The sequence below is a fragment of the Balaenoptera musculus genome, chromosome 4, assembly GCF_009873245.2.
Source record: "Balaenoptera musculus isolate JJ_BM4_2016_0621 chromosome 4, mBalMus1.pri.v3, whole genome shotgun sequence".
Lineage (NCBI taxonomy): Eukaryota > Metazoa > Chordata > Mammalia > Artiodactyla > Balaenopteridae > Balaenoptera > Balaenoptera musculus.
In genome coordinates this window covers 19541093-19559406 of record NC_045788.1, presented here as the reverse complement: position 1 = coordinate 19559406, position 18314 = coordinate 19541093, and the positions used below count along the sequence as shown (strand labels likewise).

General features: G+C 37.6%; 1 protein-coding gene across 5 annotated transcripts in view; it reads left to right on the top strand.

Moving 5' to 3' along the window:
• Positions 1-11145, top strand: part of PIK3CB (phosphatidylinositol-4,5-bisphosphate 3-kinase catalytic subunit beta) — a 199080-nt gene extending 187935 nt beyond the window's left edge. For all 5 annotated transcript variants that reach the window (XM_036851089.1, XM_036851090.1, XM_036851088.1 and 2 more), the window contains 5 exons: positions 1435-1602; positions 2982-3105; positions 6788-6933; positions 8051-8183; positions 8553-11145. In XM_036851089.1, coding sequence (XP_036706984.1) covers positions 1435-1602; positions 2982-3105; positions 6788-6933; positions 8051-8183; positions 8553-8690 — 709 coding nt within the window. In that variant the 3' untranslated portion in view covers positions 8691-11145. The remainder of the gene's footprint in view (positions 1-1434; positions 1603-2981; positions 3106-6787; positions 6934-8050; positions 8184-8552) is intronic.
• The last annotated feature ends 7169 nt before the right edge of the window (positions 11146-18314 follow it).

Here is an 18314-nt window from a genome sequence, read left to right as displayed (position 1 = left end):
AGACCTTTTACACAGTGACTGTAGACTGTGTTAGGTTAAAAAGATAGTTTTAGAGCCACTCAGACCTAGTTTTAAGTCTTAGATCTTCCACTTGGTTAAATGTATGACTTTTTTGCAAATTAATTTTATGTCTCGTTTGTAAAATTGGGAATTTACCTATTTATAGGGATTTTGTTATTGTTTGTTTAATTCATTCAGAAATACTTATTGAGTGCCTGCTTTGTTCCCAAACACATTCTCAGGTACTGAGGATACACAATGAACAAATTATTCCTGGCTGATGGAATTTACATCCTAATGGTAGAGACAGACAATAAACAAACACATAAATAAAATGTACAGGATGTTGGATAGTGTTGAGGGCTATAGAGGAAACTAAAGCAGGGAAGAGATGGCAGGTAGTATGTCACTGTGTTGCTATTTTAAATAGGATGATTCAGGAATCCCTTACTGAGACGGTGACATTTCAGCAAAGATTTCAAAGTGGTAAGGGAGTAAACCATGTAGATGTCTTGGGGAAGAATATTCCAAGCAGAGAAAATAACACAGATAAAGGAATGAGGGGATATTGTACCTGATATGTTTGGGGAATAGCAATGGAGCCAGTATAGTAAGAACAAGTGAGCAAGGGGAAAATACTAAGAGAGGTGAAGGGGGACGAGATTGAAGGCCTTGTGAGCTACAACAAGCGGGTTGGCTTTCACTTAGGTGGGAAGTCATGGCTGAAATTTCAATCAGGGGAATGACATAATATGAGTATATTTTAAATGGATTATGTTGCTGTTGCATTTAGAACAGACTATGCTGTGGAAGCAGGTAGACTAATTAGGAAACTTGAATTTTGAATAGGGGTTGATGGTGACCTGGACTAGGGTGGTAGCTTAAGGAAAGGTGGAGACAGAGAGCTACTTAGACTCTGTGCATTTTCAAGGTACGTAAATATTAGGCATGAGAGGAAAAGTGAAAGATTACGTTAAGGTCTTGGGCTTGAACAACTGGAAGGATGGAGTTGTTGTTAACCAAGGTAATGTGTAGAGTGCTTAGCCTGCTGTGTGGCACCTACTAGATGCTCCATAAAGGGTGGTTCCCTTCCCCAAAATTTAGGGTAAAAATGAAAGACTTTTCCTTTATCTGATGTGCTTGTGTCCACCTACACAAACAAATAGAATATTTCACCAGAATAATTAGATAACAAATTATACATTTAGCTGGCACACTGGAGTTTAGTAAATTACTCCATCTCTTCACCAAGATATTTACACTCTAATAGAAAGTGGAACTAATATTTTTCTATATGACTGAAACAGTAATGGCAAGGGTATCAATAGTAATAAAACTTTTTTAAAAATCAAAGAAAAAACATACTCTGTCAGTGTTTCATTTTATGGATAACATACACATGTGACTCTTTATGCCCCTTTTTTTTCTTTTCAGGATGCTGCCTTATGGCTGTTTAGCAACAGGAGACCACTCTGGCCTCATTGAAGTTGTGAGCACCTCTGAAACAATTGCTGACATTCAGCTGAACAGTAGCAATGTGGCTGCAGCAGCAGCCTTCAACAAAGATGCCCTTCTGAACTGGCTTAAAGAATACAATTCTGGGTTAGTGTATTTTGTTTGATTATCATTCTTCTGAACAAACCGCCAAACAAATAACTGTTCTCGCAGTTAGAATCATCAGTGTCCTAGAGGAAATATTAGTGTTATTTATTGCTTCATTTCAGGTTAGACCAAAATGACAAATAGGCCTTCCTAAAATCTTACAGAAGATTGGCATTGAATTCTGCTTCATCTAGATCAAATTTCAGAGCTGGGCAGTAGTTTAAAAATCTAAGAATTTAAGTGTTTAACAAATAACATATAACTTTTTAAGTGCATGGACTTCCGTAATTATGTGAATGTATGAACCTAAGTAAATTTTCAAAAGGTTTTTAAAATAGAAGTAAATGAGTTTGTAGACTGATCTCTCCAAACTAAAAAATACAGTGCTAGTAATTGTGTTATTTACAATTATTGTGTTGGAAAAGCCCTAATACATAGGAAATTAAGGAATTTCACAGTGAGGGGAAAACACTGCAAGTATTTTTGGCTGAAGATTTTGAAATCAGACTTAAATGTTATCATTGGCAAAATCCAAGAACTTGGACTTCCCTGGTGGCGCAGTGGTTAAGAATCCGCCTGCCAATTCAGGGGACTTGGGTTCGAGCCCTGGTCTAGGAAGATCCCACATGCTGTGGAGCAACTAAGCCCGTGTGCCACAACTACTGAGCTCACGTGCTGCAACTACTGAAGCCCACGCTCCTAGAGCCCGTGCTCCACAATTAGAGAAGCCACCGCAATGAGAAGCCCGTGCACCGCAACGAAGAGTATCCCCCGCTTGCTGCAACTAGAGAAACCCCGCGCGCAGCAACAAAGACCCAATGCAGCCAAAAATAAATAAATAAATGAATAAATAATAATAAAAAAAAATCCAAGAACTTGTATGTGAGAATTAGTTTTCAAATTTTGATTTTAGGGCCTTGTCCCTAAAGGGTCTATATTAGTTACTTCTGATTTAAGTCAATGACTTTAATGGTTGGAACTGCAATACTTAACTCTTAAAATATGGAATTCTAGTCTTCAGTCAAAACTACAAAAATGTTCCAAAGCCCAGCATCATTCAGCCAAGCTGATGGTCTCCTCTCATTACTGTGCATATGAACCTACCCCCACGGAAATGTGAGCCCCAGGACACAGCAGTTTGAATAGTTGATGTCCAGTTATCTGATGTCTGTGAGCAAGCCTGCTGACTCCTCCCTGCCCTGCTCCTCTGGTCATCATCCTCACTCTTGGCTGATCCAGCATCTTCTCCTTATATGGTTTTGGCAGCTCTGTGTTGCAGTTGTTCTCACATTAAAAAGGAAACAGAAGTGTGGATTGGCTCCTTCCCACACATTTGGAGGCTGAAAACCTTCCTTGCTCCTATTTTTTCTCTTATTCAGGGATGACCTGGACCGAGCCATTGAGGAGTTTACCCTGTCCTGTGCCGGCTACTGTGTAGCTTCTTATGTCCTTGGGATTGGTGACAGACATAGTGATAACATCATGGTCAAAAAAACTGGCCAGGTAAGCAACTTCCCAGAGTGCCAAGGGCCTCAGTGATGCTGTTACTTATGTGCAGCACAATCTCTTGTGAAACTCAGATTCTTTATGAGTCTCAGTCATGCCTTTGTCTTTCCTTTTATTTCCCACCCCTTGTTTCATATGCCATCTGCTTCATATATTGGTTTGTTTGCTTGAAGTTAGGTGATAAGCATTTATTTAAATGTTTAAAAAATTATTTAGGTTATTTACAAGTGACCTATTCCTTCAATATAAGAAATTGTATTTGGGACACATATGTACCTAAGAGTAGAAGGAGCAGATAATGTGCAGGACGTATTAACTTTAAAGAAGATAAGTGTTAAAAAAAGAAAAAGTTGAGACAAACCCCACTTGAGGCATTTTTTCTTTTAGAATATCAAATATAATCATCTGTGGGAGTAAGGCGATACGGAGTATGACTAATATCATTTTGGGGTAGCTAGGGAACTAGACCAGGTTATTTAATATAAAGAAGCTCTTAGTTTTGAAGTGAAAATTTTCTCATTCTTCAGAGTGACTTTTGTCTGTAAATTCTTTAATATTAAGCAAAGACAGATGAAATAATTTGAGACTTTTTCAGTTTAGCCACCCTTAGAATTCCCTGACACTAGAGGCATTCCAGAGTAAAGACTCTGAGTCACTCTGTGAACTCTGGCTCTAGGTGGGACCCAGAGTTTTACACCTCCTTGGAGATCTGGGTAGTTCTGGCTTGAGCTTTTGAGAGTTGAACCTTGTGTTCACACTTAAAAGGATTCCCTCCGACTTCTGGTTAATCAGGTTGAAACACAGGTTTTTCTCCATTCTTTCTTGATGCCCTTCTAATATATTGAGGAATAAGAAATATGTAAATCCAAGAAGTCAAAGGTAATAGGAAAAGAGGCCAACAGTGGGTGAAAGACATCAACAGATTTGGGGATGAGCAAAAGCAAAATGGAAAAATAGCAGTGACTCGGCATAGCTGAGAAAATGGCTACTTGTGGAAGGGTGTGTCAGTCTGAGGAAAGCTCTGGAATCAGGGGCACTAGATGCTGCTGAAGGTGGGGAAAGGGGGAGAGGCTGAAAACAGGATTGATTGGCAGTTTATATATGGAGCAATTAGGTGCTTATATCTCCTTCCCAACTCCAAGAAGGGCTAGAGGATTTATTCTCTGAAGAAACCAATTCTTCTGACTCAAGGACAAACAGGTTCTATGGAAGCTAAGGGTAAGGTGCCATATTAAAAATAGGGATGGAGTGAAAGTTGGCATGATAAATGGTATGATTCCCAGCCATTTCTGCTTGCTTTGCTCCAAGAACAGTAGCAACCAGGTGTATATTCCCACTCTCTCAATAGACTAGATAGTTCTTCTCAAGAGAAACTGATCAGTTCCAGTGAAAAGGCTTACAGATGCTGACTTTTGAGGTCTCTCCCCAGATACTCTGCAAGGAAGCCCACTGATCAACAATCCTACCATGTCCATAGATTTTTCATTCATCTTTTTAGTGACTCATTGTTAAATATGAATGGTCAGCCAAAGATTATCAGACATTTGTGGAAAGCCTCCACCATGAAAGAGACCAAATCAAGCAAAATGGGGGGAGGGGGAAAGAAGAACTCTGGGAAAACAGTACCTGCAGTAAACAGAGGATGATTTAAGAAGTAAAAGAAAAGATATTGCATCTATGAAGTAGTAAGATTCTATTTTTAAAAATTAGAAAATAGAATTCTTAGAAATTAAAAAGAGGAACAAATAAAATTTAAATAGAAGAAGTATAAACTAAAGATCAACTAACATTTCTTGAACTCTTTAACTTGTGGAAAGCACAGTTCTTTAAGTTCTTTATATACGTTAACTCCTTCAATCCTTATGATAACCGTACAGAGTAAGTGGTAGTGTTACCCCATTTAAAGGTGAGAAGATTGACACAACAGAGAGTGGACATACCAGGATTTAAATCCTGGCAGTTTGGCCCAGATTCTGTTTTTTAGGCACCAGGCTATATATTGCCCTTTAATATCCCCAAAAGGACCAAGATATCTGATAAGTAGAAGAAAGAAGATCCAGAAATGATAGAAGATCGGTCCAGGGAGGTTCGCCATCTAGCCTAATAAAAGTTACAGAAAGAAGTAGCGCACAAGAGGAAGGGAAGGAACTTACCCAAAAATAATACAAAAACATTTCCCAAAGCTGATGTTTGTGACTATCCAGTCAAAAGGGCACGAAAGTTCCCTTACAGTAGATGAAAAAACCCTTACTAAGGCCATTCACCATGACATTTCAGTGCATCAGGCATAAAAGTGATGGTCTTAAAACCTTCCAAGAGATACAGCAAGCCACTTACCAGGGTTCAGGAGTCAGAAAGACTTGACTTCTAAATAGCAACGTTGGAAACTATTAAGACAGTGGGAATTAGCCTTCATGATTTTGAGTGAAAATGATTTCTAACCTAGAATTCTATACTAGACTTTCAGTATGAATGTAGAACAAAGACATTTTCAAACATAAGGTTTCAAAAGCTGTATCTCTTCTGCATCTTTTTTCAGGAGGATGCCAGAATAAGGGCATCCATGAAAAATAAGGGTCTCAACTGGGGTGCTTTTGCCCTTGGGGGACATTTGTCAATGCCTGAAGACAGTTCTGGTTGTCAGGATGGGGGAGGGGGTATTCTACAGGCATCTGTGGGTAGAGGCTAGGGGTGCTGCCAAACATCTTATAGTGTATGTAAGATAGAACCTCACAACAAAGAATTATAGGGCCTAAATGTCAGTAATGCCAAAAGTGAGAAAGCCTGGTCTACACCAAAAGAGAAAATGATGTGGAACCCAGGAAGCAGGGACTGCAAATGGGAGGAGAGTGAAGGTTGAGCACGGGGTGGTGGTTCTTTGGCAGGCTTAGAGAACAGCCAGCCCAGACAAGAGCTAACAGATTACCTGACCATGTGGAAAACCGTTGTGAAATGATTTTTAGATTTTTAAGATTTTGTGAAGAATTAATGACCAGATCATAGAACACTAAGACAAAAAATAGTTTTGTCAAGAAAAAAGATGAGCAAAAAAAGGAAGTGTAATCATAGTATACTATTACCACATGGCTTATGTAGTTTGAACAATATAAACACTGGATATTGATTTAACCAGAAATTATGATATAATGTGTTTCATTATGAGGCATGACATCAGCACAGGAGTACTAAATCTTTACCTTCCATAATAATCCAAAATTAGGAAGTAAAAAATAATTATAAACATACTATTTAGAAAAATGAAGACATATATCAGGAAAAACACGTGGAAGGGTGGGGAGAAGTTACCTCTAAGTAGTAGTGCTTAAAGTGGTGAGGGAACTGGTGGGGCAAGGATGTACTCTGTTTTTGTTTTGTTTCTGTGTGTAAAACTATTTGATTTTTTAAAATCAAACATGTTTATTATTTGGATGTATTTTTCTTTTTAAAGATTCATCTTTCCCACTGGGTATATGCAGTTTAATATCAGGGTTATTATTTAATATAAAAGACCTTCGAATGTCAGAGCACTCTTTTCCCAAATGATGCAGGAGGCTGTGTAGTGTCTCTACTACTACTCCATTTGATGTAGTGCGTGGGGGTCTAGGACTGCTGAGGCCTTGCGTTTTTATTTGGAACCCACCAGAAAAAAAGGGGAAATTAAATCCCATTTCTTTTCCAGCTCTTCCACATTGACTTTGGACATATTCTTGGAAATTTCAAGTCTAAATTTGGCATTAAAAGGGAGAGAGTGCCTTTTATTCTTACCTATGATTTCATTCATGTGATTCAACAAGGAAAAACAGGAAACACGGAGAAGTTTGGCCGGTGAGTATTGTCCTCGTGTCAGCGTAAATGCATCTAATGTTTTCTCAACTGACCAGCTAGACTAGCATTTAGCTGAGAGGTATATTTAGATTGGGGAGATAGTCAATCTGCTAACAGGAGGCTTTGGGGGAACTTGCCTGTCAGATCCTGTTCTGGTTCAAAGAAGAGAAAAAAAATGCTAGAAATTTGAAATAAATTATTGTTTTATTCCAATAGTATACCACCTTTTACCTGTATTAGAAAATTCTCTGAAACTGTTAAGACATTTGATAGTGAGACACTGAGAGGAACTGGCATTTTGCTGTCATTCTATATGAAGTGCAGTAAGAGAGTCAGGGTTCAGGAAAAGACTTTGTAATCTCTGATCTATTCCTTGCTATTTGTAGGTTTCCAAGCACACTACTTGTCATGTCGTCTTTACGTCTTCATTTTAAATGGGGACAAAAATAATTATATTTCAGGGATATTTTGATAATGAGAGATATGTTACATGATGTGATCAACTCATCCATATGCTTACCAAATGATTGCTATTATCATTTCCAGTTCCGCATGGGTTTCTGCAGAATATAACTCTGGATCCATTTTCCTCTTTGGCAAAATTAGGGAGATAGGATTGGGTGGTCATCTTGAATGACCAGCTTGAAGAGGAGAGAGAGGGAAGGCAAGATGACAGGAAGGTACAATGCAAATTCATTGACACTGATTTGGGGGACATTAAAGAAATTAAGTCTCTGGAGTCAGACCACAAATCTAGAATCTAGAAGTATGGTTAGAAATCCTTATGGATTATAATCACCACATTTTTATAATTAATTTTTGTGACACATAGAATTAAAAAGCCTAGATTAAGTGTTAAATTGCCTTTTATCATATAATTTCTATTTAATTTTGTTTTTGAAAAAGATATGTGTGGTTTTAGAGAGCTTGATTTATTTTATGTAAATTTTAGTCCTGGGACAATTTTCAAAAGAGTAAAACTCAGGAACGAACTTTTAGTTCAGTAGAAATTTTCCAGCTCTTATGGAAAGTCTAGCTATATCTGTAATTTTCCTTTATGAAATTTTCTATTTCCGTTCTAACATCATACTCTTGTGATTTGCTGCATCAACTAAAGGTTCCGCCAGTGTTGTGAGGATGCATATCTGATTTTACGACGGCATGGGAATCTCTTCATCACTCTCTTTGCACTGATGTTGACTGCAGGGCTTCCTGAGCTCACATCAGTCAAGGATATACAGTATCTTAAGGTATAAACCTCTTTTCTTTGTAAATTGGACTTTGTGAGCATAGAGCTCAGCCGTACCTACCTATTTCATTCAGATGTTCAAAGGGAATGGAACAAAGTCATTTCCTGTGAGACAGTTTTACCCAGGAGTGGTAGTGACAAGCAGCTAAGTAGTTGTCTTGCAGTAATCATAAATTCATTTCATCTTCAAAAACCCTCTGGCAGAGGTCATATTATCACCATACCTTGGTGTTCATTCTCTCTCCCATAAATGGTATTTGAATAAGGACATGGGGTATGCTGTGTGGCCAAGTCAGCCTCCTGCAGACTTTGAGATTTGCACCTCACTACAGAGAATATATAAAATCAGATTTTTTTCCTTCATTTTCAGGACTCTCTTGCCTTAGGGAAGAGTGAAGAAGAAGCACTCAAGCAATTTAAGCAAAAATTTGATGAGGCACTCAGGGAAAGCTGGACTACTAAAGTGAACTGGATGGCCCACACAGTTCGGAAAGACTACAGATCTTAACGATCAGCCTTTGCTCCTAATGTATTTGTTGGTTTCGTTTAGTTTTCATTTTGCACTTGCACTAAATTGAACGTGACCCTGCCAGAGATGTTATAAAGGGAATGAAATCCTGGAACCCAGAGTTAAATTAAAAACAATGGCATCCCACAGAAACCTAATCTGAACAATCCCTGATGACCACCCTCTGCTTTTGAATGCTTCCAAGATTCATCATGCAAACTGTCAACATTATGGATAATCATTTCCTGCTGACTTTGCACGCCAAGGAATGCTACTAGAGATTGTTTTTTGTCTTTCTGTTTTTTGTTTTTGTTTTTTTTAAGTATTTGGTACTTTTCTGGAAAGGTGTAAATACTTCTTTTTCATATTGTGACCAAGTGTTATCACTCAGCCAACTTATCCACACCTGGGGACTAGTAGCTGTTCTTACTTTCCAAATGAGGCTTAAAAGAAAGCTTTCTTTCTTCCCTTTTTAAATTGTGTAAACTACAAATTATAATATAATTTGAAATTATGATTATTTTTCAAAAGAAATCTTTTAAACCTGTGGAAACATTAATTCTATTGTTGATACTTATCTCCTGTGATAGCATCATCCCAGCCAGACTTGATGAAAATCTACTTGGTGAGGCAAATATAATTTATGCTGCATATATATTTATAAAATTTCTAGTGGGAGTTCTATATAAAAATGTTATTTTGATTTTCTTCAGCCTGTGTTTTAAAGTTTTACAAAAGCAGAGCTTTTTCCTAAGTTACTTTTTCGTTAACTATGTGATCCAGTTCTTCCAGCTGCTTCTATAATGAGGCACATATTAATACAGTTTTTACATGGTATCTATGAAAGAGTTCACTTCATAGAGCATAATACTTGAGCAAATGTATCCAAGACAGAAAGCAAATGAAAAGGAAACTATTTATGGAATAAACTCCAGGCCTAAAATTCAGTATTTTAGTAAAATGCCAGCTGTTCTTACTGTATTTATTAAAACTTATAATAATGTGATTTTTCAAGGATATTAGTTCAAATTGAAATGTTTCATGCCACATGGAATTCTTTAATTTATTTGTTGAGGTACCATATATTTAGGGTGCTAGATGGCAGAAAATGTTAATATGTGCAATAGGAACTACTGGTTTGAATGTGTAAATGGAGGCTCTTTCTGAGCACTGGCAACAGCCAGCAAAACTACTGCTTATTCTCCAAAGACTATTGGGAGCTCTCAATCCTCAATGACATGGGAAAGAGAACTGAGTATTTGCCCTGCGACTGAGTTTTCTATAGGAATTTTATTAAAGATTGTTTAATTTTGTTGTCTTCCTTAATGTTCTCAGTCAAATAAATGGGTGAGCTGGTTTTGGCTGCTCTTGGGATGTGTGGGCCTCTTCTTTATGGGCAGCACAGAACCTTGGCACTGGGACTCTTTAAGAAATGGTCAAGTCAATAGACAAACCAACCTCAGGGGTAAGCTAAGGCTCATGGTCTCTTCCGTGACTTCTCTCCTTGTTTCCCAACCCCATCAAGCAGTATGGGAGGCCTTTTGGACTTTGGTTGGGAGCCTGAGGCAAGAGGGTGTCTTCACTGAGTTTCCATGCCTTTGGGAGGTATCCTGAGGTCTGGAAGAATGTCCCTTCAGTTACTCGGTACCCAAGGCCAGACTAGCCACTTTGTAGCTCTCTTCCATTGGGCAGGTGCTCAGAGCACAGTTTCTTGGAAATAACTCAGCTGATGGTGGGGATTGAACTCTGAACTGACCATTCCCAGGGCTGCTCTAGACTTGGTGAGAGTTGCAGAAATAGGACTGTAGGAGGACAGGTTTGTTCAGGGATCTTTGTCTGATAGCAGTCCACCATTACATGTACCAGGTTACGGGTCAGGGGTTTGGAGAGTGGTGAGCATTGCCAGGCAGAAGTGGGCACCATTGTTTCCAGAAGGGTCTCCTCAGCCCATAGGTTCCTTGGTAAATATATGCTAAATTGGTGAATGTGAATGTCTTTAAGAGTAAGAAAGGGAAACGAACCTGCCCAGACAGTGCTGGACCTGAGGCCAGCATGGCTCTTAACCACCTCTGCTGTAGACCCCCCATAGATAGCATGATAGCCCTCAGTAGCTGCTGAGCACTCCTACCAGGTGCTCCCTACACACTTGCTGACTTGCATGTCCCTGATTCTCAGGGGCTCCGTCTGAGCCAGAGAGATGGAGGTGGAAGGCAGAGGATAGCCAACCAACAGAGCAGGTTAGGGGTCTGGGGTGCAGGAATAGTTCCTTGCCTGGGGGCTGGTTACCCAATGCCTTGGCTCCCTGTCTTTTGGTTATGTCCCAAAACAAGATTTTGGGAGCTCTATACATTTCCATACTTGAGGACAGCATCTGTGTCTACCCTGGACTGGGAAGGCAAAAGATGACTTTGTTGAACAAGTAATTCCTGAATATTCTCCTCATGTCTATATTCAAGACCCTGGGCTGCAGAAGCTAGTATTTGCAATCCAGCTCTGCCTCTCTGACCTTGGAGTAAGGTATTTATTTTCTTTCCCAGGGTCTGAGCTTCCTATTTGTAAAGTGGGATTGGTAATAACTGCCCTACTCACTTCTGTGGGAGAGGCTAGTTTAAGACTGTGATTGGAATGTGTGCTGAGTCCCAACTCAGAGGCAATCTCATTTCTTTCCCTGCTTCCCCCTCCTGAAGGGAGGAATCTCAGGGAAGGGAAACTCCTTCCAGAGCTCTATGCTTGTCTCCTGTCTTCCAGTGCATTCTCAGTTCTGCCTTCTGCAGCCCATATCCCCGACTGTCAGCACCAGATCTTAGCCAGGCAGCCTGTAATGCAGGATTCACCTGTCTGCAGAAGGTGAAAGATTGGTCCATCACGTGGAAAGCAGAGAGGTACCATGCCATGGGACCCTGACTATAGGGGACAAACAGCTCTTAGGAGGGAGGAAGCAGGGGCTGTGGTTTCCTGGAGAAGTGGGCCTCTGAGCTGAGTCTTCAAGGACAGATAGGAGCTAGGTGAAGAGGTAATGGGAAGAGCATATTAGGCAGGAAGGTACAGCATATATAAAGCATGATTCATGGGCATTAACAGGATCAGCAGTTGCTTATTTTCACCCGCCTCTTCCCCTTCCTCCACACCAGAATGCTGCATCTCTTCCCAGGTAGGATCTAAACACCAGTCATGTCATCCTGGAGCTTCTTCCTCTTTCAGTAGCAGTAGCAGTTTTGTCCCCTTTTCCAGTGATGGAAAAACTGTCTGACAACACTTTCTGGGTTATTCCTACATGAAACTGTATAACTAATAGATTTTTGGAACTTCTGATACCTTTCTGCTTTTAGCAAAGCCCAGGTTTAACACTTAGAGGTCTGGCCTTTCAGATCTTCTCCACCTTCTTCTCTTCTACCTTTTTTTACTGTGGAAAAAGGCACATACAGAAAAGTACATAAAACAATAACATATAAATAATATTAGCATATTATAGAGCAAACATTCAGGTAACCACCACACAGGTCAAGAAAGAACATTGACAGCACCTCAGAACCCTACAAATTCCCCTTCCTGGTGAAGACTCCCTCTCTGCCAAGGTAATCACCACCTCTTCTTTTATGGCAATCATCAGGATTCTTCCCCTCAACATCATGTTTTTAAGATTCAGCCATTTAGTTGCATGTATCTCCAGTTCATTCTTTATCATCACTGTATAGTATTCCATGTTATGGATACCCTATAATTTACCTATCCTTTCTACTGTTGGGACACATACAGGTTGATTCTAGAGAATCATACAGATGCTGCTGCTGTGATAATTATAATTTATCTCCTGTTTCATGTATGTACATATTTCTTTGGATGTATATACTTAAGATTAAAATTGATGGGTCATAGAATTATGTAATCTTTTTTTTTTACCAAGTAATGCTAAAATGAGTAGTTGTACCAATTTATTTTTTCCTGGTACTTAATTCTTGTTGCTCCACACTCTCACCAACACCCAGTTAACCAACATTTAAAAAATTTTAGCTATTCTGGTGTTTATAGTGAGCTAATTTGCATTTCCCTGATTAGTAATGACATTGAATTGCTTTTTCATATTTGTTTTCGCCATTTGGATTTTCTACTTTGTGAAATGCCTTCTTAAGTCCTTTATCCATTTATTAATTTGGTTACCTGTCATTTTGGTTTTTTGTTTTAAGGAAGGATTTTTTAATTTTGCTTTTTGGTTTTTGTTATGTGAAATTCTGTATATATTTTGTCTACAAGCCTTATCTTTCTTCTAATAACACAAGATCTTAATTTTAATGTCAAATTTATTATTATTTTCCTTTGTGGTTAATATCCCTTATGTGGTATTTAAGAAATCTTTCCCTATCCCAAGGTCATGAAGATATTCTCCTGGATTACCTTCTGAAAGCTTCATTTTTTTCCTAATCCATTTAGATCTGTAGTCTACCTGGAATTGCTTTTTATGTATAGTGTGAAGTGTTTTTTCCTAGTATCTTTTATTTGGAAAGATAATCCTTCTTTCCCCACTGTTCTATATCCCCCTTGGTCATAAACCATCTGTCCATATATGCATGAGTCTGCTTCTGGACTCTAGAAGATATCCAGTAGATTTCATCTCCCTATTTTATTTTATTTTACTTAATTATTAAACTCATGCATAGTACATATTGTGTGCTAGGCATGCATCTAAACTATATATATTTAATCCTTTTAACAGTGTTGTGAGATAGGTACAGTTGTTCTTTCCCACTTTGCAAATGAGAAAATGGAGGCACTTTGTCCACAAAGTAGGAGCCAGTATTTAAACTCAGGGAGTCTGTCTTAAGTGTCCATGCTCTTTATTCACAGTTATCAATGATGCCTCAGTATACATTTCAGAATCTGCTTGTTGAGATGCCCAAAATATGGAAATTTTAAATGGAATTGCACTAATTTGTAGATTAGGTTGAGTCAAATTGACATCTTAAGAATATTGACTCTTACAATCCATGACAATGGAGTATCTTTTATTTAGATCCTGTTCAGTTTATATCCACTGTGATTTATAGTTTTCTATGGAGAGCCTTGTCTATATTTTGTTAGATTCCTGGGTAAGTGATTTTTTTTTTAACATCTTTATTGGAGTAAAGTTGGTTTACAATGGTATGTTAGTTTCTGCTGTATAACAAAGTGAATCAGCTATACGTAAACATATATCCCCATATCTCCTCCCTCTTGCGTCTCCCTCCCACCCTCCCTATCCCACCCCTCTAGGTGGTCACAAAGCACCAAGCTGATCTCCCTGTGCTATGCGGCTGCTTCCCACTAGCTATCTATTTTACATTTGGTAGTGTATATATGTCCATGCCACTCTCTCACTTCTTCCCAGTTTACCCTTCCCCCTCCCTGTGTCCTCAAGTCCATTCTCTACATCTGCGTCTTTGTTCCTGTCCTGCCTGGGTAAGTGATTTTAAGTTTCCTTGCTGTTGATCTGTTATATAGCAATTGTTCTCAAAGTATGGTCCCCTGACTTAGGAGTATCAGCATCACCTGGGAACTGATTAGAATGCAAATTCTTGACCCCCACCCCAGACCTACTAAATCAGAAACTTGGGAGATGGAATAGAGCAACCTGTATTTTAATAGTTTTAACTAAAGTTTCAGAGCAATCAATAGATATACAAATAATATTTCTGTTTCTCAGACATACCAAACATTCTAATTAATCCTAACAATTTATTTATAGAAATTATTTTGATTTTGCATGTATCATCTACAAATGATTAGTAGCTTGCTTTCTTTCTTTCCATTCCCTTCAACATTTTATTTCTTTTTCTTGACCTTCTGCACTGGTTAGGAATTCCAAGAAAAGGTTGAATAGAAGCAGTATTCTACCTTTTGCTGATCTCAAAGGGAAAGTCTTCCATATTAGGTATGGTGTTTGCTGTGGAATCTGGATCTTTTACTAGGTTAAGGAAGCATGTTTCAATTCCCACTGGATTTGTTTCAAAAATCATGAAGTGATGCTGAATTTTATCAAGTTATTTTCTGCATTTTACGAAGATGATCATATGGTTTTACTCATTTGGTGAGTTATATTGATTGATGTTCAAATATTTACCCAAATATTTACATTCCTGAATGAGCCCAACTTGATTGTGATGTATTATCTTTTTAAAACTATATTGCTGGATTTGATTCGCCAGTAATTCATTTGGGATTTTTGTGTCTATTTTCATCAGTGGGATTGGTCCATAAATTTCTTTTAAGGTCTGTTTCAGGTTTTGTTATCAAGGTTTTGGTGACCTTATAACACAGGTAAGATTGGCATTATTTCTTACTTAAAAGTTTGATAGAATTTTGCTAGTGACTTTATGCCTGATGTTTCTTTGAGGTATGGATTTAATTTCTTTAATAGAGGAATATTCAGATTTTTATATCTTACTGTGTTTTGAAGAGTTGTGATTTTCTAGGTATGTGTCCATTTCATATACCTTTTCAAATTTATTTTTATAAAGTAATCCGTGTGTTAAGAGTTCATTAACGTTGCAGGATTGATAGTGATGTCCTCTTTTCATTCTTGGTTTTGGTTAGTGCCTTCTCTGTTTTTAGTCTCACTAGAGGTTTTTCAATTGTATTGGTCTTTACAAAAATAAGCTTTTGGCCTTTTTGATCCTCTGTTGTATGTTCGTTTTCTACTCTGCTTTTACCCTTATTATTTCCTTCCTTCTACTTTATTTGTGTTTATTTTGCTGTTATTCCTCTCCTACAACTTTATAAAATGGTTGCTTAGCTGATCAAGTTTAGCTTTTATAATAACAATCTTTATCTGCATCCCATAAGTTTTGATATGAAGTCTTTTCATCACCATTCAATAGAAAATATTTTCTGATTATCATTTTGGTTTCTTTGTGACGTGCTGGTTACTTCAAAATATTTATTAATTTCCAAATACAGATGGATTTTCTCATTTTTTAAATTGATTTCTAGATTGGATGGCATTCACAGAACTTATCTATGAGTTAAATTCTTTCAAATTTGTGGGACTTATTTTTTTATGACTCACAGTATCGTCAAGTTTTATAAATGTTCAGTGTGCACATGAAAAAATCCATATTTTGCAGCTTTTGATCAGCTGTTTTACATATGTTCATTGGATCAATTCTGCTATGTTGTTTAAATTTATATATTTTTACTGAATTTTTGCCTAGCATTTATGAAAGCGATAAGTTAAAATACCCCACTATGATTTTGGATTTGCTTATTCTAGTTATGTCAATTTTTATCTTATAGAGTTTGAAGCAATATAATTAGGTGCATCCAAACTTAGAGATGATTTATATCCCTGGTGAATTGAACCATTTAAAAAAATTATTTTAAAGTGTTAAACCGTTTCTGATAGTGTGTTTTGCCTTAATGTCTGCTTAACTGATATCAATAGAGTTATATTAGCTTTCATTTGGTTAGTGTTTGCATGGTGTGTTCTTTTCTTGCAACCTTTTGGAATCCTTATATTATAAATGTCTCTCTTGTAAATAGGATGTAGTTTTGTTTTGTTTTATTTTAATCCACTCTGACAATCTTTACCTGTGAATTGAAACATTTAGTCTATTTACATTTAATGTAATTGCCTGTGTATTTGGGGTTAAGTGAACCATCTTACTCTGTAGTTTTATTTTTCCTAGATTTTCTTTCTTTGTGTTCTTTTTTGAGTTATTTTCTTTCCCATTTTAATGGAATGCTGAAATAACTTTTCCCATTAATTTGGAAATCATACACTCTTTTACCATTCTTTTATTGATTACACTAGATGATAACTTGCGTATTAGACTTATCTGAGTCTAATGTTTATTGGTACTTTTATCATCTTCCCAGACAATGCAAGAACCTTAGAACTCTTTAAATCTGTTTATTTCTCACCCAACCTATATGCTATCGTTGTTGGATTTTAATGATATATCAGTGTTAAATCCCACAAGAAAGTATTGTTTTATACAGTCACTGTCCTTAAATATACAGTTTACCCTTGAACAACATGGGGGTTGAGGGGGCCAACCTCCTGCACAGTCAGAAATCTGAATATAACTTTACAGTCACCCCTCCCTATATGTGGTTCCATATCCACGGATTCAGTCAACTGTGAATTGTTTAGTACGTATTTATTGGGAAAAAAGTTTATTATAAGTGGACCCGTGCAGTTCCAACCCATGTTGTTCAAGGGTCAACTGTATATACATTTTTACTCTTATCATTGCTTTTTATCTTTTTTCCTGCATTTTCAAGCTTTCATTTGGGATCATTTGTTCCTTAGACCAAGGAATACCCTTTCATATTTCTTTAAATTGTTCTACTCTTGGTTAATTCCTTCAACTTTTGTTTGCCTGGGCACAGAAATTTAAGTTGGAAGTTGCTTATTTCAGCACGTTGAAGGGATTTTTCCATTGTCCTCTTGTTTATATCATTTCTTTTAAAAAGTTAACAGTATTTTAATGTGTATTGTTTTTCTACTAGCCACTTTTAAAGATTTTGTTTGTCTTTTTTTTTTAGCAGTTTTCCTATGATATACTGAGGGCTGGTTTTCTTTCTATTCTCCCTGCTTGGTGTCTGCAGATCTTGAATCTATAGCTTGCTACCTTTCATCATTTGGAAAATTCTCTTCAAATCTGCTTTTGCATAATTCTCTGTCCTTTTGGAACTCCATTTACACGTATTTGACCTTTAATTATGTAGTCTATATTTTAATTACTCCCTTCTCTATAATCTCTTTGTATTTTTCTCCTAGATATTTTCTTTTCACCTATTTCCCAGTTTATTATTTCTCTGATTTTGAGTTATTAATTTCATTATTTTGTTTTTCAGTTCTACAGTTTCTATTTGGTTCTTTTTAAATTCTGCTGTGTCTTTTTATATTTTTCTGTTCTCTGTGAAATTCTCAGAGTTGTCTTTTTATTACCTTGAACATTTTAAACATAATTATGTTAAGCTTTACATCTAATGAATTCTTAATCTGCAGACCCTGTGGGCCTCTTTCTATTGTTGGTTATTTCTATTGATGCCCATTCATGTTGTCCTGCCTTGTTTGCTCATTTATTTATTTATGCTGTATACTCACATCCAAGGTAACTCTTATTTCAAGAACAGATCAACTGTTTATTCTTTTTTAAAAATATTTATTTATTTATTTATTTTTGGCTGCATCAGGTCTTAGTTGCAGCACACGGGATCTTCATTGGGATCTTTGTTGCAGCATGTAGGATCCTCCGCTGTGGCATGCGGGCTCTCTAGTTGTGGCCCGTGTGCTCAGTAGTTGCAGCGCATGGGCTTAGTTGCCCCACGGCATGTGGGATCTCAGTTCCCCGACCAGGGATCAAACCCATGTCCCCCACACTGGAAGGTGGATTCTTAACCACAGGACCCCCAGTGAAGTTCCTCTTATTTCTTAAGTTATGGTCTTTGGGGTCCAGCCCAGAATGTGGGAGTTTTGCTAGAGCCTCCCAACACTGGCATTCCTGGACCCCACGTTCATCTCCCTATCCTTGCAAGGCTGTCCAAAGTGCTGTTTAGATGCCTGACCTCCTGTTGCGGAATCAGTAAACAGTCCCAGGATTGCTAGTAATCCAAATGCCTGGATTACTACTCTGGTTTCTGTTT